Source organism: Leptonychotes weddellii, chromosome X, assembly GCF_054177405.1.
Source record: "Leptonychotes weddellii isolate Sample4059 chromosome X, ASM5417740v2, whole genome shotgun sequence".
Lineage (NCBI taxonomy): Eukaryota > Metazoa > Chordata > Mammalia > Carnivora > Phocidae > Leptonychotes > Leptonychotes weddellii.
In genome coordinates this window covers 16,309,024-16,329,415 of record NC_138385.1, presented here as the reverse complement: position 1 = coordinate 16,329,415, position 20,392 = coordinate 16,309,024, and the positions used below count along the sequence as shown (strand labels likewise).

The window sequence follows — 20,392 nt, the reverse complement described above, 5'->3', positions numbered from 1 at the left end:
ATTCAAGATCTGGAATATTAAGGATCACACACATAAGTGTAAGTGTCCCCTCATAGAAACCAGTGTGTGTGGATCAGTCCTTCATTGGCAAGTGAATGAGTTGCCTTTGGGGCGTGTTAACACTCTGACTCCACTTTTTCATAGGTCACTCTCCACATTTAACAGCCACACACAAAAAAACCAGGAAAACGCCTTCATCAGTCTTAGCCTTCTCCTTAATCAACGGCTTAAAAGCTAATCCCTCACCTCCCTTTTAGCATGTTTTTCTCCATTCTTTATTCTCTTTACCCAATTCTTTTTTTTTTTCTATTGTAATCCACCCCCCCCCCCTTCCCCTGGCCCAAACTCCGGGCTTACTTCTGATGCCCTTGCCTTTGTCCTTCTATGTGTGCCTTTACTCTTCTGTGACCTTTCTCCCTTCTCTTTGATGCAATACACATTACCGAGCACGTGCTCTGTGCCAGGTACTTTCCTGGGCTCCAGGGTTACTGGAGTGAACTGGACACAGGCATTACCATGAAGGAATACGTAGCAGGCTGGCAGGCCAAGCAGGTGCATCAACAGGTAACCGCAGTAGCTGGGGCTAAGTGCCCTTGTGGAAGCATGCAAGCAGGGGGTAATATGAGATCACATCCAACGGGCCCCAAACCCAGAAAGATGGGAAAGGGCATAGCGCAATGGATTCCAGCTTGGGCGGGGGGCGGGGGACACCTAACCCGAGACAGGAAGCAAGAGTTGGAGTTAGCCAGGTGAAGAGGAGGCTAAGAGAAGGATGTCAGAGGCGGAGATTAGAGAGCCTGGTGTGAACGACACTGCCATGAGGTGTTCCTAAGGGAGCAAATGAGATACAGGGACTGGAAAAGTGGGCGGGAGCCTTACCAAGACGGGCCTTTTGTGCCCGGGAGGCCATAAGCCTGAAGGCAGGGTTTGAGGTGGGGATCGCTGAATGATTTTAAGTGAGAATTGACTTGGTCCGAGCTGGGTTTCAGGCGCGCCGTCCGGGCAGTGGTTGGGGCAGAGGCTCCCAAACTGTAAAGTGCATATGAATCACCTGGAGATCTTGTGAAAATACAGATTCCGATTCGCTGGGTGGGAGGTGGGGCCTGAGAATTGGCATTTCTCACAAGCTCCCAGGTGAGACTGGTCTGGCTGCTGGTCTGCCACCTACACCTTACGGGACAAGGGTGTGAGGAACAGAAGGAGCAGGGGGCAAAATAGGCGACAGGTGGAGTAGGTGGGGCTCCTTCGCAGCTTGGGGGAGAGAAGATAGGTGGTGGCGTGGACTTTGGCAGACGAGGAGGTGAGGTGTGAGACACGTCTCCATGGCCAGTGCAAGGGGGCTGGGGCAGGCATGGGAGAGTGAGAGGCCTGGAGGGCCTGGTGTCCCCTTCGCTTGCCCCACTTTTGCTTTCGGCCAGGGCCGGGGTTTGCATCCACCACGGCCAAGCTTAGGCTACATTCCGCTGCCTTTTATTCACCCTTCTGCATCGCCCTGCTCATCCTCAACATGTTTCTTCACCAGTTGGCCCACCGACCACATGTACAATAAGGGGCTACCCCGGCAGCTTGCCTCCCTCACTTCCCACCACTCTTTGCTCCCGAATTCTTCCCATACCCACCTATCTGAGAGTGGGGATGCTTGGAACATTCCTCACCAATGTCTGCACATACTTGAGCCCCTCCTCAGACACTCCCTACCCTTTGCGTCAGTCTGGAAAGAAAATCATGGCTTGTCATATCAAAAACTTTCTGCTGACATACACTTACAAAATATCTTCTTGACGCTTCGTCTCTCTCTTTTTTAAAGACTTAATATTTATTTATTTGACAGAGAGAGAGAGAGAGCACAAGCAGGGGGGAGCGGCAGACAGAGGGAGAGGGAGAAGCAGGCTTCCCGCGGAGCAGTGAGCCCGACACGGGCCTCGATCCCAGGACCCCAGGATCATGACGTGAGCCGAAGGTAGACGATTAACCGATGAGCCACCCAGGCGCCCCTGACACTCTGTCTCTGATGTGCTCACAGATTCCTTCTAAAAGTCACCCACTTGGAATTTTCTTTCTGGTCTTTTATGGTGCCCCTGAGAGCTTTCCTGTGTATTATCCCATTTGCAACTTGCCCCAGTCACCCACTCTGGAACTGGCCGAGAATCAGTTCCGTCCAGGATAGTATAAGCACATCGCCACACAGCATCTTTATGTAGATGACTGTGAGCTAGTTCCTTCTGGCCAACCTGATGGCTAATTTCCATCTCTCCTTTTCGTCTTCATATACTGAACTCCGAATGGCATTTCAGAACCCAGAACCATGAAGGGCACTCTAGTGAGAGTATCTGATTTGTACTGAGTAGAATAGAGTCTGGAGATATTTCTGCATTTTGGTACCCTTCGGTACAGTTCCAGGGTTAGAATGTTTTCAGTGACGCTGATTTAATTTCAATCATGTTGGAAAATCTTGTTCTACTTCTTGGTCTACCCTTCTTCACCTCAGTCTAGCTCTTTGTTTATAAACAGCAACAGGCATACACCTCATTTATAGAGAGTTTGGACCCCTCCGGAGGTAAGTCTTTTTGCTTCCCTGTCATCCACAGGCTAAATCCAGAAATCTCAGAACCCCTTAGGGATTAAACCCTGGGACTGCCCCTTGTAAAAGGCTGTTTCACTTTTCATTAAAAATGCAAATATCCTGGAGCACCTGGGTGGCTCAGTCGTTAAGCGTCTGCCTTGGGCTCAGGTCATGATCCCAGGGTCCTGGGATGGAGCCCCACGTCGAGCTCCCTGCTCGGCAGGGAAGTCTGCTTCTCCCTCTCCCACCCCCCCTGCTTGTGTTCCCTCTCTCGCTGTGTCTCTCTCTGTCAAATAAATAAATAAAATCTTTCAAAAAATGCAAATATCCTGGGGCGCTTGGGTGGCTCAGTTGGTTAAGCGTCTGCCTTCAGCTCAGGTCATGATCCCAGGGTCCTGGGATGGAGCCCCCCCACCGTCTGGCTCCCTCTCCCTCTGCCTGCCGTTCCCCCGCTTGTGCTCTCTATCTCTCTGTCAAATAAGTAAAACCTTTTTAAAAAATGCAAATAACCTGACATTGCAAAAAAAAAAAAAAATAGGCCCATGTCTCACACATTTACCAATGGAATCAGACGCAACTAGTTTTCTAAGAAAGAAATTGAGCATGATTTCAGAGTATGCACTGGGTAAACCACCCAGGAACCTAGGAAATGGAGGTCCTTCGGGGCAAGGCAGAAGAAATCATTGGCCAAGCTGTAACCCTTCTCGGGGGCTGAACTTGTAAAAAGAAAGAACCACTGAGAGGCTGATTACCAGGTAGCAGCAGTTCATTCTAAAATGGAGCCATCTCTGCAGGCAGTCTGGTCTTTTAGCATCTGGTAGAGAGCAAGGTGCAGTTAGACACATCAAAGAACAAAGAATAAGTAGGAAGTCAACTAAGGCCCTTTCCAAGGAGCTCACAGGCTCAGCAATAAACCCTGGAGGGAAGCACAGTTTAACTGGGTACTTAAGATTTCCTGGTGGAGCTAAGTGGAAAGAACAGCCCTTGTATTTGCTTGTGCATGTGTGACATTCACACCAAGGTACAACTGGTTTTTATTTTATTTCTGAAAACACAAAGCAGTTCAAAGTACTGTGTGTGTGAGAGATGGGAGGCTTAAAGTTGCTTAGGATTAACTGCTCAGAAAGATTTCCAGCCCACGTGGCTGTCCTGGGGAGTGGCGGGGGGTGGGGGGGGGAGGAGGAAGAGGGTGGGGGGAGGGGGGAGGGCCGGGTCCGGGAGAATCAAACTGAGCAGCTGCCTGACTGCCATATTGATACTGACCAAACTAAGTTCGGAAGAGAACTCTGGAATCAGAGACCTAGTCTAGCACCTGATAGATGATACTTTCTGGCAGACACCTTTTTGAGGCTACAAGGGAATTGATGGTGTCATTGCCTGAGGCCTTATGGAGGCCTGGCGATGATCTAGACAAGTTGCATCTGATTCACACTCTGCCGGATGGTGTCTCATTGCTCAGAGTTACCCCTCATCCTAAAGGAATAAAAAGAAAAAAAACCCCAAGAGTACCACCCTAATAGCAATCTTGCCCCCACTCCTGGGACACTGAAATTACCATGCCTATATTGGAAAGGCTGTTGAAAAGTGACAGGGTAATAATAGCATTCTCAAGACAGTGCTCCCAAGTCTTGTCGAAATTGCTAGTTACTCTGGGTAATTAAAACAATGATCATTATTTGTTTCCATGTAATGCTTTAGCACTAAATCCATGTGGTGTGCATGATGCACAACCAGATTCCAAATGGTAGCTGGAGTTTTCTTTTAAACCTGAAGTCGATAAAACATTTTGTATGTATCTAGCAATACGCGACACTCAGGACACAAGAGAGACCATTAGATGTCATGTAGTCCGGCCCCTTCATTTTATAAGTGAGGGGATCCAGTGCAAGGAAGAGACTCCCCCAAAGGCTTTCAGCAGGTTAAAAGCAGAGCTGGGGCAGGGGGCGCCTGGGTGTCTCAGTCTGTTAAGCATCTGCCTTCAGCTCAGGTCATGATCCCAGGGTCCTGGGATCGAACCCCGCATCGGGCTCCCTGCTCAGGGGGGAGCCTGCTTCTCCCTCTCCCTCTGCTGCTCCCCCTGCTTGTGCTCTCTCTCTCAAGTAAATAAATAAAATCTTAAAAAAGAATAATAAAAGCAGAGCCGGGACTGAGCCCATTTCAGTACACCAGGCTGTCCTTGAATATAAAGAGAAAACTGACGTCCAGGTATATGAAGGGCAAGAAAGGTAAACACCTAAAACTCGTTCCTTTGGTACACCCTTCCCTTTCATTGTCACTCTGTTTTTTCCTATCTTTTCTCACCTTTTGACTGTACTGTTGACTTCTATTTCTTTGCTGCTTACAACTCCAATGTCTCTCCATTCCTGTCTCTTCCTTCCTAGAATTAGTTTTATTGCCTTTAGAAGGAGTGCTCGGTATGTTGCCCAGCGGGGCTCTGAGCTGGTTGGAAGCCACTCTGTTCTGACAGGTTGTGAATTTCACAGAAACTCTATAAAGAAGCCATTAAAGAATAATGCCTTTTAAAACATCTACTTAATAAGAGGCCATGAAACACAACGTATTAGGGTTACTGTGGAGAAGCTGTGTTGACTGAACAGAGAATCTTTTTAAAATATATTCAGAAAACTCTGCCAAACTAAATGGAGTGGGGGAGGCACATGTGAAGTTTGGGGATCCATGAGAACGTAGTGTATCAGTGTATAAAATATACACCAACATGTTAAAATCTAGGCGATGGGATTTTATTTGCATTTTACTTTTTTCTTTTTGTTGCCAGAATTTTCTAATCTTTCCGTAATGAATGTATGTCCTATCACGTATTAAAGCTGGATGTGAAAATTGAAAAATAATAATGAACTTCTAAGGGCTTCTAACTGATTAGCAAGACGCGAGGTCATGTGAGCTATCACTCAGGCTAATTTCCCTGTCACCAAGTGTCTCATTCCCGCACCCTGTCAACACCCCCACGTTAGCCAGGTGTGCCGGCTTGTCGACACCTGCAGACTACACCAAGGGACCAGCTCTGCCCCGCAGCAAGGAACCTGTAAGGGGCTCCTGACTCAGACCCAACTTGGCTTGTTGCCAAGCTCCACCCTTGAAGAAGTCACTAAGGACCTATTCTTTTGTTCCTCTTTCCCTACCTAGACATCTGTCTGAGTGCCTGACCCTTATTCACCTGGTTTTTTACTTCGGCTCCTGCTGTGCGCTTCTGGCTCTCGCAGTAGCAGCTGGCTAGGTTCCCCCAGGCTCTGCTCTCCTCTTGATTGATCTTCACCTGCGTCTCCCACTCTCCCACACAGGTGAGATTTGCAGAGCATGTGGCTTAGCAGTAACGCTGAACTCCGGGGCCTGCTGGCAGCATTCTGCCCCTTTCCTCCTAGTCCACCCTGCGTAGAGCCAGCCAAGTCCTGAGTGCTGACTCACACAGGTGGGCCTTGGGTGACCTGGGCTCTAACACCCCAAAGCCTGGTGGTTACATATTCTTCTCAGTCTGGCTTAGTCTGGGGCTGATACCAGGTTCGCAGACCTCTGCCATCCTCCCTCCTCCAGGCTATTTCAATATGGCAGATCTATTGTCAGGATGTGCAGCGTAACTCAAAGCGGTTGTCTGGGATTCTCTTCCTGTACTCAGGGCCAAGCACAGCCAAGCCCAAAACAATTTGTATTCATGTGGATTTTTAAATACTGTACCTCGAAAATTCTAGCATTCAGGAAAGAAAGACAAAGCATGGTTTCACTTGCAAAATGCAGAATCGGAAGGGAGTAGTGGCAGGAATTGTTACTTCCTAGCAATCTTCAGTGGGAAACAGGGGTCCCAAGAGATACTAACCTTTGGGTCTTAAAATTAGTTGCATACTCCCAGATCCCACACTCCCATATCTTGCTCCTAACTTCTTAGGGTGCAATTATCTGTGCAGAAGGATCTGGCGAAGCTGACTCATTCATGTTTATAAATCAAAACCAAAAATATTCCTCCCTTCTTTTTTTTTTTTTAAAGATTTTATTTATTTATTTGACAGAGAGAGAATGAGAGAGAGAGAGCACATGAGAGGGGGGAGGGTCAGAGGGAGAAGCAGACTCCCTGCCGAGCAGGGAGCCCGATCCAGGGACTCCAGGATCATGACCTGAGCCGAAGGCAGTCGCTTAACCAACTGAGCCACCCAGGCGCCCCTATTCCTCCCTTCTGAATGTTGAATTTGACAATTGCTTGTCCCAGCTGAGGAGGCGCTACCCTACATTCCTACAAATGTGGAATCGAACAGACACGTTCACGGTGGCATCTCCAAACAGACTTGGGGAGCCTTTGTAGGCTATCAGGAGAACAGATGACCTCTCCTTTGTTGAACTTTGGGGGAGCCTGAGTCACGTATTTCTCATCTCTGGCAGTCATCGAGGGTTTCCTGTGAGCACACGGTTTTACCTGGGTGCAGGTTTGGTCCAGGGAAATTTTGTTACTGTAATCCATGAAGTGTTTGTGCCACATCTCCCCTAACTTAAGACTTGACTTGCTTGGCAGCTGAGAACAAAGAGAGAATTCATTCTTTCATTGCTTCAACAGCTAGTTATTGAGCATCTACTATGTTTCTGGGAAAGTGCTGACTATATACCCCGGACAGTCCCGGACTTCACCAAATTAAGAGAACTCACTGTACCCTTTGGGATGCATACCCCCCCACACACACCATTGAGCCCCAAAGAATGACCTATCCTTATTGGCCTCATGCAATTCTCAGACACCATAAACCTTATCTCTCCAACCCTGTCCATTTGTCTGAACCATTTCCATTGTCCATCTGTCCCAGGAAAGCCCCTTCATGGCTATGTCAGGTCCTGCTCAGCCCAAGTCAGTTTCCCCTGAAACTGCTGACCTGGTTTTCTGCATCATCACTCGGAACACACACACAAGCCCTAACTGCTGAGAATGTCTATACCAAGATAACTCCAACACAGTGACTCTTGAAAGACAAGCTGTCTGAGAGTGGATATGGTGGTCAACTAAATGAGTTCTTAACCCAGAGGATCCCGTGCAAATCCTGTTTCAACCACTCGCTATACTTCTCTGCCTAGATTACTCATCTGTCAAATGGGGATATTAATAGAACCTACTTCACTGAGGATTTCAATGAGCTAATACACGGAAAATACTGATAACTAGCACCTAGTATGTAATAAACATTCCTGTGATATATATTAGCTATCATCACTACTTTCTAGATCAGAAAGGAATTGAGTAGTAATTGTGGGCTAGTGACAATGGGGTTGATATTTGGAGGCAGGTGTGGGTGTGAGCAGATTGGAACACGTGGCCCAGCCATTTCGAGAGGAGTCCCCTAATTTGATTGCTTATGCAGGAAATGGACCTTATACAGCAACCACTATTATAGAAATGACGTTTCTTTCATTGTTTTGTTTTTAAGTGGGCTCCATGCCCTGCCCAACGTGGGGCTTGAACTCACCACCCTGAGATCAAGACCGAGCTGAGATCAAGAGTCGGACACTTAACTGACTGAGCCACCCAGGCGTCCCTCTTTCATTGTTTTTGAGGCTTCCCCACCCCCATTCAGAAAGCAAAATATGCTCATTAAAAAAATCAGGGTAAAAAGCAGAAAAGCAAGAGGAAGAAATAAAGTGTTTATAATCTCATCCGTCAAAAGACAGACAGTATGAGGACCTTAGGGTACAGCTTTCCAGATAATTCTCAATGCATGTGATACAATAACACTTTCTGGTGACCAGCTTTTTATTTTTTATTTTTATTTATTTATTTATTTATTTTAAAGCCAGTTTTTTTTTTTTTAAATTTTATTTATTTGAGAGAGAGAGAATGAGTGAGAGAGAGAGCGCACACATGAGGGAGGGGAGGGTCAGAGGGAGAAGCAGACTCCCTGCTCAGCAGGGAGCCCGATGCGGGACTCGATCCCAGGACTCCAGGATCATGACCTGAGCCGAAGGCAGTCGCTTAACCAACTGAGCCACCCAGGCATCCCGGTGACCAGCTTTTTAAAAAGTTAGCATTATGGGGCACCTGGGTGGCTCAGTTGGTTAAGCGACTGCCTTAAGCTCAGGTCATGATCCCAGGGCCCTGGGATCAAGCCCCGCGTCAGGCTCCCTGCTCGGCGGGAAGCCTGCTTCTCCCTCTCCCACTCCCCCTGCTTGTGTTCCCTCTCTCGCTGTCCCTCTGTCTGGCAAATAAATAAATAAAATCTTTAAAAATATATATAAAAATAAAAAGTTAGCATTATATTATAAATATCATCATTAGTAGGGACACCTGGCTGGCTCGCTCAGTAGAGCAGGCAACTTTTGATCTCTGCGTTGTAAATTCGAGCCCCACGTTGGGTGTAGAGATTATTTAAAAATAAAATCTTAAAAAATACCATCATTAGTTACTGTATAGGAAACGACCTGCATGATGGACACATACCTTGTTTTCTCCTCTTAGCTATTGCAAACACCATGAAGATAGACATCTTCTTAGCACACAAAGATGTGCTCCCATCTTGGCACATCAACCTTAATCATTACCTTAGGAGACATTTCTCCAGCATTATTAGCTTATTTATTACTGGCTTATTTAGGTTGCATTGTTATTAGCTTATTGGCTTATTTAGGTTGCATTGTTGGCTGGTTGTCTTATTTTTGTCTGAGACTTTTAATGAAATACTAAAAAGTTTAACTTCTGTGTCAAATTTTAATTAAATACCGAAATACAAATACAAAGCGTGGAAAAGATTCATGGCAGGGATTGCCCTTGCCTGGTAAAGCTGTGAAAGCACTTTGTGAACCCAGACTTCCTGCTGGGCCTGGGAAGTCTGGAGGCAGCAGGCCGTAGGGGAAGGGAGGGCGGGCGGGCTCTGCAGTCAACACATGGACTTCAATTCCTGGCTCAAGTACCTACTTGCAGTTGTATGACCTTGGGCTCATTTTTAACCTTGTTGAACCTTAGTTTCTTCATATGAAACATCCCTTTTTATGACTTGGCCCATGCTTGTCTCTCCTATCTCATCTCTGTCTCTCACGGCTCTCAGAGAACCCTCTGCCCCCAACTGCAAGATCCAGTCAGACAGAGCTACTCCCCGGGCCTTTCCCTGTGTTTCTCCCTTGGTCTGGCCCAACCTTCAAACTCTAGTCCAGCTCCCTCCCTGTAGCTCGGTAATTAGTACTGATCATTAGGGCTTAAGATAGACATCATCTCCCTTAAGGAAAGCTTTCAGTCTGGGTTAGCTGCTGCTGTCATTTGCACATGTTACACTGCAGTGTACATTTCTGGTTCTTTCACGAGTCTTGGAGGTCAGGCACTATTTCTTATTTTTCTCTGCATCCTCAGTAGCCAACACGGTGCGTGGACGCAGGGAAGGCTCCCCAGAACTTGTCAACTGACTGATGAATGAACGAAGTCGTGTAATCATACCTATTTACCACACTTATTAACTCACAATTGAATGACATAATGGAAGTGGAAATTCCCGGAACACAGGTCAGGATATGGTATCTCAGAGCACTAAAGGCAGTTGACAATATCTTTGGGACGGATCTCTTGCAATCACTTAAAATGTTCTGGTGCAAAATTCTGGAGAACCTTTGTCTTTGCTGAAGTCTGTCGAAAGGTGAATTTCGTCATCATAGAACGAATCGCAGAGGACAAAGGACCTTTTGTTTAAGACAGCTAAGCCCAGCGATTAGTGGTGAGGCGCCATGCCTAAATGCTTCCAGGGCCTGGGGTCAGCTCACCCAGACAGACCTCCCCTCTCTGGCCCCACACCTTGGACCCAGAAGAGAAGGAGGAAGTGGGTAAAGGAGAAGAGAGGGAATAGAGCAAAGGGGGCTGGGATAAGGTTCTGTGGGGGTAACTAATTGCAGCTTCTGTGGAGCAGCTGTGTTTAGAACAGACAAGTTCTACATCAGAGAGTTCCACAGCCCCCAGAGAAGTGCCCCCCTGAATGCCTGTCACTTTCCATTCTTCCTGAACTTTGCAGATCTTCCCTGCGGTGCCTCGGTGCCTCGCCTGGGCTCTTCATTGGCCAATCCCCCACTACCTCCTGAGGTGCAAATGATCTGTTAAGGGTGGATCTCTCCGCGGTAGAACCGGTCTCACCGAATGTTCTTCCAGTTCTGATGGCCTGGCACAAAAGTGCTTCGTGGCACCTGGTCTCACAAAGGCCAGCACTGCTCTCAGCAGCTGGGATGGCAGGCCCCCGGGTCCTTTTAGGAAATTGCTGGCTCAGTCGGGCCACCTCCCCGGTGATTCTGCCCCTCAGGCCATCCCCTTTTGATCCCCAGACGGCGATCGGCTCAGTTTGAAGAATTTCTCGCGCTCGCTCCAGGGTGCAATTGACAACGGCCTTGTCTTAAAGCGTCAGTGGGGACTGAGCTCTTATTCGTGTAATGGGTTCCTATTTGTGACAGGCCCATGATGCAACTGCGGGGTAAAGGCATTTGAAAGAAAGAGAGAAAATCCTATAGAATCCAGGGGAATCTTGCCCTTGAGCCAGTTGCACTCAGAGGAGGGCTTTAGCTGGGGGGGGGGGGCGAGGGGCGCTGGGGGGGCAGACAGCGGGCCGGGGCCCTACACCTGATGAAGGGTAAAGGGGTGGCAAAGCCCCAACTCACTGAAACTCTTCGCAGAGATTCCCACGAGTGCAGACTTGAACGAACACCTAACCACCACCCACCCAGCTCCAGAGACAGTTCCCTGTTCCCACCCCCAGCGCCTCCAATGTTCTGGAGTTCAGGTTCCCTCCTCCTTTCAGCTGCAAGGATGGGGGGAGAGGGGCAGGGGAGCTGCGGGGGTGGGAAGGATGGATACAGAGATGCCAATGAGGTAGACGTTTGCACCTCAGGAGGTAGTGGTGGGAAGGCTTGAGTCCGGGCCTCTCCTTTGAGATGGAGCATCCGGAGGGCAGGCTGGCAGCCAGGTGACAGCAGAAGGTCCGGGACCCCTAAAGGAGTGGGCCGGGCAGCACCTAAACCACACTTGGCCTGCTGCTCAGCCTGGCCCCGGGCCAGACAAAGCACAAGCACTTTCTTTCTTTTTCAGTTCAATTTATTCTCTAAACCAACAAACCTTAGGCTATGAGGGGCAAAGCAAACTCAGTAGTTTAAACAAAGGCATTCATCAGGCAGCTGGGACCCCCTGCAATGACAAATAAATCCCTGGCAAAGAAACGGCCTCCATTGGCTAGACTGGGATGCTACGACGATTGCAGGATGCTTTTTCGGACGTGGTTTAGAAGCTCCTTCTCGGAGTTCTTTGCACAGGCAGGGGGTGGTATGGGTTGAGATGGGCTGTCTCTCATCCGACGCTGATGGAGCACCTAGCGTGGGGCAGGCTACTCGGAACTAGAGGGTACATCATGAGGTTCTGGAAAACCAGGAAGCTTCACAACATATACAGCAACCCCACTTAAGCCATAATCCACACATACAGCGACCCCACTTGAGCCGTAAACCTGCCACCTAAAGAAAGAATGACCAGCCAAGGTTTGCAAGCTACACAGAGTAGGGCTTGAACCCCGGCTCACCCATTTACTTAAATAGCACTGTGACCTTGGGTAAGTTGACTTCTCTGCACCTCACTTTACATGCTTGTAAATTCGAGATTTTTACTATTTTTATAGTAATAGTCCAGGCCTCATCCTCCTTCCAGGCCTTGCTGCTGCTTGGACATAAATATCAGGACATGTGTTCACCATCTAAATTTGGAGCCAGATTCCATAAGGCATCGGTGTGGCAAACGCTTTTATACCACTTACTGGTGCTGTTCTAAGTGTTTTATGTATATTAACTCATCCAACCTTTGTAGCAATTCTATGGAGTGGCTACTAATGTTCTCCTCCTTTTACAGCTGAAAAAAACCCACTGCACAGAGAGCTTATGTAACTATCCTAGACAGGGCTACTTCTTTGATTTGTGTGAAAATTACACGCAATAGTCCAAGTAAAATACACCTATAACATCGGCTGTCGATAAATCCGATCTGTTATCATGATTATTAACTACCTTAGCGTTACTATGAGTAGTTACCACAGACTAATTTAAAATGTAGGTAAGCACAAAGGGTTTGGCCTTTTCCCTCTGCTTCCTTAAAGGAAGCCCAGCATTATTTTAGGTAACTCTAGGCGGTTACGGACCCTCCCAGGATTAATGGCTCCAGGGGGAAGAGCAAAATCCCCCCGCCCCCCCCCCGGGGGGGCTGCTGACTAAGCAAAGGGCAAACCGCTAGAAAGGCAGGATAAATTAACCCCAGGAAGCCCCAGAGGAAGCAGACCGGGGGAAAGAGCTCTTTGCCTGGAGGTGGGCTGCAAAATCAGGGTTGATCCAAAGAAACTCCAAGTTAAGGGTGAAAGATGATTTGCCAAGTGTAGAAGTAAAGAGGTCTGTAAGCAAGGGGGAAGGGAATTAACATGCTTTGACTACCTACTTTGGGTCAGGAATCTGGTCATTTCATTCATCTTCACAGCGACTTCATGAGGTAGGTGCTATGATTATCCCGATTTTAGTGATAAGGGGCACAGGCTCAGAGAGCTGAGGGGGTTCACCTGAGGTTCCCCTGCTTAAGACTGCCAGGGCTGGGACCAGAACTCTCTCCATAACCCCATCGATAAATCTAAACAGAACTCGTTATTGCCCACCCTAAACGTGCTCCTTTCATTCTGTTCTCTGTCTTGATGAATGGGGGCCACCACCCAACCGGTCACCTAAGGCAGGAATTTGAGGGTCATCTGGAAGCCTTCTCACTCATCTTCCATATCCAGACCAGCATCAATTGCTTCTAGAACGTCTACCTCATTGGCATCTCTGTATCCATCCTTCCTGTCTCCACCATTCCCTATCAGGCTGGAATACTGATAGTGGGGAGCATGAGTTTGGAGAGAGGCTGACTATCTAACAATGGCACCACTGAACTTGAAACTATCATCTAGACTCTGCCTGGCACCTCCAGCACGTAGAGAGCGAGCACAATTGGGGGGAAGGGCAGAGGGAGAGGGGGAGAGAGAAGCAGACTCCCCACTGAGCAGGCAGCCCAACATAGGGCTGGATCCCAGGACCCTGAGATCATGACCTGAGCCGAAGGCAGACGCTTAACCGACTGAGCCACCCAGGTGCCCCCCCAGTCCAAGTTTTTTGAGGTGACAGAACTCAGTCTCAGGCCAAGTGGCTTGCCCAAGGCCACACAGCTTATAAGTGGCAGAGTCCAATTTACCCTGCTTTATGAGATTCCAAATGCACATTATATCATTTATATGACGCCTCACAACAACTCAGGGAGCTAAAGGGTTAAGTGACTGGCAAGATTTACACAGCTAAAACGATGCAGTTTTTGTAGCCCTAAATCCAGGTACATTCTACTTATACCTGAATAATTCTATCTCATTGGAGTTTGAAAACCTTTGCCTTATGAAGGGGTGGATCTCTATTTCACTGTTGACAGAGGTACAAAAGATCCCTCGTCATTATAAATTGAAAAACCAGCTCCTAGACAAACATCCCAAAGGTAAATACCACTACCCCCCCCCCCCCCGCCCAAAAAAATCCCTGGGCAGTTCTTTGCTTTCTTATTTAGCTTGAATAGTGCTCAGTCCTGGCACCGCCTCCCTTGTGACTCTTGCAGAGAATGAGGCCCAGTGGCCTTTTGAGTGGTTCCCAAGGGAAAGAGGTGAGCTGACTACATTCCCTGGGTATGGGCTGGCTGGGTAAGCCACGAGGTGCCCACTGCAGTGGCCAATGCTGTCACTTAGCAATCAGGTAAAATGTAAGATCTGAGAGGTTTCAAACGTCTTCTTTTGACTTTGGGCTCTAGAAACCATCGAAACGAGGCGTGCTTTTGGAAATTCACCACCAACAGCTTTTCTTCCCCTCTGCCACGCTTCTACCAAGGCAGAACTGTGTCAGATATAGTGATGGGATTATTGCCTTGAAACTCTCCATCTAACCTGGAGATAAACCTCCGTCTAACCTGGAGATAAACAAACAGTTTAGGCTTAAAGGAAGGTCACCCTCCAAGGACACAGCTGCTCCTGGCACCTGTGGGTGTTGGGAGGATTCAACCTCGAGCTAGACATCTAACCTCCTCTACTCTTTCTGAGAGCTCAGAAGGCCTTAGCTTTGGTCTCATCCTCCCTTTTTCTCTCACGAAGAGTCCCGGTCCTCATGTTGAAGAGGCAAAACTGAACTTACACTAAAATCTGCAATTATTACTATTATTATTTTTAAAGATTGTATTTATTTATTTGTCAGAGAGAGGGAGAGAGAGAGAGAGAGGGAGAGAGCAAGAGCACAAGCCGGGGGGGTGGGCAGCAGGCAGAGGGAAAAGCAGGCGGGGAGCCTGATGCGGAACTCGATCCCAGGACCCTGGGATCATGACCTGAGCCGAAGGCAGACACTTAACTGACTGAGCCACCCAGGCGTCCCTGCAATTATTTTTAAAAAGTAATGACCTTATTTCATTTCTCCTCTTGCCTGTCCACTCCTATCATCATTCTGTAGATAGAGTCCTTCTCTGTTTTTTAAGGATGCAGCCCAGGATCAGTGCAACACTAGGGATGGTGTTGATATTGGATAATGATCAATTTTGTTCAATAAATATGACAGCTTGAAAAGTAAGATGAGGTTTTTTTTTTTTTCACTGAACACATTTTCCTCATTGGATTACATTTAGTAGGTACATCCCAGCCATTCTGAAGTCCCGTGTCTACCCTGCATCCCCCAAATACTCTTGGAAATGCATAAAGGAAAAGGCTGAACTCAGAGAGTTCATCTATAAAATCAACACATAGACTCTCTGAGTATAGATATGCAAAGAAACTTCAAAGAGCCAGGATGTCTCCCGGGCCAGCCACTTTTCCCAGCAAGCTAACTGAAGGCATTAACAAGTCAAAGACAGGTCAATAACAGAGGGAGTTTGTCAATCATACAGGGGGAGTGAAAGGAATCAATGAAGCCCAAGTTGGTAGCTCCCAGCCAGCACTGCCCAGGGGAGAGTGTGCCCTTGGTCAAGAACTTTACTTCCCCATATGGTAGAGTCTACTGTGCCCAGAAGAGAGACTAAATGAATGAATGGGTGACTGGATGGTCTCAGTGACAGGGTCTTTGTGGAAATGGCTGCATTATCAGCCCATCAAATATTAGCATCACGGGTCTAATTCCTTTAAATCGGACTCTTCTGACACTTAGCATCCGATGTAACTGAGGGGAGGCCCCTAGCGTCCCCAGTCCCACTGTAAATGGTGCCCCTAGCATCCCGATTGTAAATATCAGTCTCTGACTCCAGTTCTTGTGAAGTGCTGACAAATCAGCCTTCTGAGTCTGGAGCCCTGAGTCAGATCTTGGGCACCAGCAAATTCATCAAGATAATGTTACCCGGGGTGGAGGAAAAACAGAGGGTTCTGGGTGTCAATTAGTCTCACCCAGGAGACATTATTCTATCTGAGCGTGTGTCCTTTTGGTATTTCTACTACTGTACTTTCTGTAAAATCAACACCAATGCCCAAGACTCCATTATTTCTCCCCGTGCAGCCAATTCTTTCCTTAAATTTTATCTTAAAGAACAATCCTCCCCAGGACTGATCCATGCCTCTTGAGACTTCAGTCAACTTTGCTATCAAAAGCCCTTCCGTGTGGCTTTTTGTCACTGTTAATGGTTCTCTTCACTATGGGTCCAAGCGTTTCCTCATCCTGTTTAAGATATTAGTACTAATGGGGGCACCCGGGGGGGCTCAGACTGCTAAGCCTCCGACTCTTGTTTTGCGCTCAGGTCATGATCTTGGGGGGGGGGAATCTGCGCTCAGCGGGGAGTCCGCTTCTCTCCCTCTCTCTACCCCTCTGCCCCCCCACTCACACGTGCACTCTCTCTCTCAAATTAATAAATAAAATCTTTTAAAAAATGGTATTAGTACTAATGGAAGAGGATGTTTAGGTTGCTTTTTTTTCCCCTTTCCCCATTCAAAGTCCCCCAAAGTATGGTGCTGGGGTGCATTTTAAGGAATTATTAATAGGGCTGAGGGACTTTATTTATTTTTTTTAAGATTTTATTTTTAAGTAATCTCTACATCTAATGTGGGCTCGAACTCAAAACCCCGAGATCAAGAGTCACACGCTCCACCGACTGAGCCAGCCAGGTGCCCCCTGAGGGACCTTTTTAAGCTTCTGAATCAATGAAAAAATTCACACCAGGGTCTCCCTGGCCTCTAGAACCACACTCTAATAGCTCCTCACATATGGGTAAGGAAGAAAGGATCTACTAATTGGTTTACAACTGTCATCAAAGGCTCACTGTATGCCAAATTCTATGCCCTTTGAGGGCCACAGAAAATAATGTGCATGAGCAATAATACAGGACTAGAAGGCTACCGACAGATGCGTCTTCCGGATACAATTGTACGTGGCCCAGTGGGGAAGACTTCTGGATTGGAAGTCCCAGCTCTGCAATGATCTGCTGCGTAATGTTGCACAAGTCACTTCAGCTCCCTGAGCCTTTACCTCTTAATTTGCAAACCCGGCAAAGATTAACCTTTTCCCTCCCTTCCCTCACAGGGTGGAATGCAGGGTCAGAGGAACCAGTGGATGTGAGATTGCTTTGTCCATTTTAAAGCGTTAGCCCTTAAAAAAAATAATGAATAAAGTGTTAGCCCTTGGTGACTCCGTGCTATTGCTTGTCATCATCACCATCATCTTCATCATCATGAGCCCTCTTCCTCGTCAGTCTCCTGTCGTTAAGGAGAAGATCCTGTTGGACGAATGGATGCTAAGTTATGGTCCCACGCCCCTCGGGACGAAGCTGCCCGGGGGATTGCCGTCAGTGCGCTTGCCCACTCTGGGTGACACCACGATTGCTACTTACGGAGCAGACTTCCCAGGGCAAAAGGGATCAGATGCTGTGACACCCGAATTGCTGGGTGTCAGATCTCTCCCATTATCTTCCCAAGGAACACAATGCGCTGCAGCTGGAAAGAGACAAACCAACTCGAAGCGAAATCAGGCTGGCTTCAAGCTGACTCCTCAGAAGGTGAATCTTACACAGCTCTGGTGCTCCGCCTCCCCCCGCTGCCTACCACCATTTAATTGGATCTGCGTTTAAGCTACACATTCAGAAAGCTCTTCTGTCACTTTTGGTCAAAGATTTCTCTTTGAGTTGCTTGAACTCTCTATTAAAAACTTAGCCTAAAGCAGTGTCTTTTGAATACCCAGCTCACTCATTCAGGTACCGGAGCACTGTGAGCCTACACCACCCGCCTGCAAATGGATAAACTACTCAAAAGATATTTTCCACCCTTTAAATAGAGTTCCAAGAAAGAATAGGAAATGCCTCATACCTCTAATGGAAGCTATTTGCTGCAAAAACAAATCATTCAGGTCCGTGGACCTAGAAATGCCTTTTGCAAATCACAAGTGAAAGAAAGAGACAGCAAAACAGCCGCTGAAGCCATGAAGTCATCGCCCACAAAGCACATGATTCAAATAAAAATGAAATACTCATTTGAAAAATGGGTTACCCACACACCCAACGGCCGTTGTTAGTTTGTGTATAAAAGAAAACAACCAGCATTTTGTATGAATTTCATAGAACATGAACTACTTGTTCCTTGTTGGTAGCTAATATAAACATCAGAGCAAATAGCATCTTTTGTTCCAATAAAATCATAGAACATTTCAAAACGGCTCCTACATAAATCCTTACATCAAAATGTACATATCTTAAGATTCTGGAAGATGAGCCCCAAATGATGTGCTTAATACATTTGTTCTTCCTTGAAGAGATGAGGTATAATTGTACGCAATCATCTCGTAGCTAGGAATTATATTAAGAACCCTGAGCTATAAGTACTAAATCAGACTAAATAGTCTCTTATCCTATTTTTCTCTTCATACTTGTCATTACTTCCTCAAGTTCTCATTATGACTGCGTAATTCTACCCCCTTGCCGAAACCCCAGGTTTCCTTCAGAAAAGGAGGGTAGCCTTCCCCTTCTCCATTCCCTCACAACCATACTTTTCTCCCCACAAATGTTCATGGGGTGAGACTCACAAATTATTTCAATGAACACTAATACCTTTCTGGGCAGGACGAATAAGTTACTGCTGCTTTGTTTTTTTACAAATATTTAGCGTCTCTTCCAAACTCGCTCTTGTTGTCCCTTGAGGAAAGAGAACCTGTTCTAGAAGAAAGGTTAACGTGAAAACACTAGCTACACTGTGATATTAAGTACAGATTTCTTTTTCCAAAGCTAAAAACCACAGTCCCTCCTTCATTTGGTCCTAAAGAAGACATAACATCGCCAGCTAATGGGCTGTCCACAAATGACCACTATTGAATGAATAACAAAGGAATAATAGCAATGTGATTTCCACTTACATCAACCACAAAAATCTTCTGGGAATCATCCAAAAACTGCACTTTTAAATGTAGCATTCTCGGAGAGGCCGTTGGGCTGCAAGCAGGCTTGGAGTGCTGTGGGAGCTGTGACAGGAAGAGGGGCTTTCTCCAGCTGGATGCCGTGCGCTTGGGGGCCCCCACCCCCACCCAGCCCCCCCCATCCCAGCAGGGCACACTTCAGCAGGGCGTTTGTGCTGCGCGGCGCTGGTGATCAATAGCATCTGGCCAATCTCCTATTTGGTCAACGTCAAATCCAACTGGACTCTCTCTAGCCCTCTTAAACCAGTTCCTTTCTTCAAAGGAAAAGAAAAAGAGAGAAAGCATTCGCAACCTCTGGGGATTTTCTTTATTTCACAAGAGCACAATTTGAAATCCTGAGATGAAGCTTGGATAAACTGAGAACAGCTCTTCTCCAAAGTAAAGGGATTAGGTACTCATATTAGTCTCATATGGCACTGGAAATCTCATGGCCGAACTAGGAAGCTTTATGTAGGATGATTTTAATTGTTTTGAATTTACATGATCTAGAAATGAAAACTATGTAAAAAGGAATATAAGGAAAAGCTTCACTTTTGCTTGCCCCCCTCTGTTCTGGGGGATCCCCATGCACCCCTATCAGTACCAGTTTTATTAGGGTTCTGTTGCTGTTAGTTATTTAGCCTTCAGTGTTTCTTTAAGCAAATACTGTACGAGCACATCCAAACATATTTCTCTTATGCAGGTAGCATGCTATTTCCCTGTTTCATGCCTTCCTTTTCTTCGTATATCACTTTGGCTGTGCATGGAATGCGTCCTCATTTCTTTTGGCAGCTCTGTGATTTTGCACCGTGGAGGTAAAACATAGTTTACTCAAGTGGTTCCTTATTGGTGGACGTGGGTTGTTTCCAACCTTTGGCTATTATAAACAAGGTTGAAATGAATATCCTCATCCGTATGTCACCTTATATGTGTGCAGCCCTAGCAGTCGGATAGATATCTGGAAGTAGGATTGCTGGCCAAGAGTTACATGTTGGTAATTTTATAGCGATTTCAAAGTTTTCCTCCATAAAGCTTGTTATGGGTTGAATTGTGTCCCCCCCCACTTCATGTGTTGAAGTTCTAACCCCCAGTTTCTTGGAATGTGGCTGTATTTGGAGATAGGGTCTATAAAGAGATAATTGAACCGGAATGAGGCCATTAGGGTGGGCCCTAATCCAATAAGACTGGTGTCCTTCTAAGTAGGGAAGATGAAGACACAGACACGCACAGGGAGAAGACCATGTAAAGACACGGGGAAGAGAAGGCGTCCACCTACGAGCCAACGAGAGAGGCCTCAGAAGGAACCAACCCTGCCAGCACCTCGATCTCAGACTTCAAGCCTCCAGGGATTGGGGGAAAATAAATTTCTGTTGTTGTAAGCCACCCTGTCTCTGACGGAAGACCTACCAGACTAGTACAAGTGTCGTACCAGGGCGCAGT

At 47.0% G+C, this 20,392-nt stretch overlaps 1 protein-coding gene across 1 annotated transcript in view; it reads right to left on the bottom strand.

Moving 5' to 3' along the window:
* Nucleotides 1–18,970, bottom strand: part of FRMD7 (FERM domain containing 7) — a 49,221-nt gene extending 30,251 nt beyond the window's left edge. Inside the window, exon 1 of the mRNA XM_081809271.1 lies at nucleotides 18,914–18,970. Within this exon, the coding sequence (XP_081665397.1) occupies nucleotides 18,914–18,970 (57 nt within the window). The remainder of the gene's footprint in view (nucleotides 1–18,913) is intronic.
* Nucleotides 18,971–20,392: the final 1,422 nt, after the last annotated feature.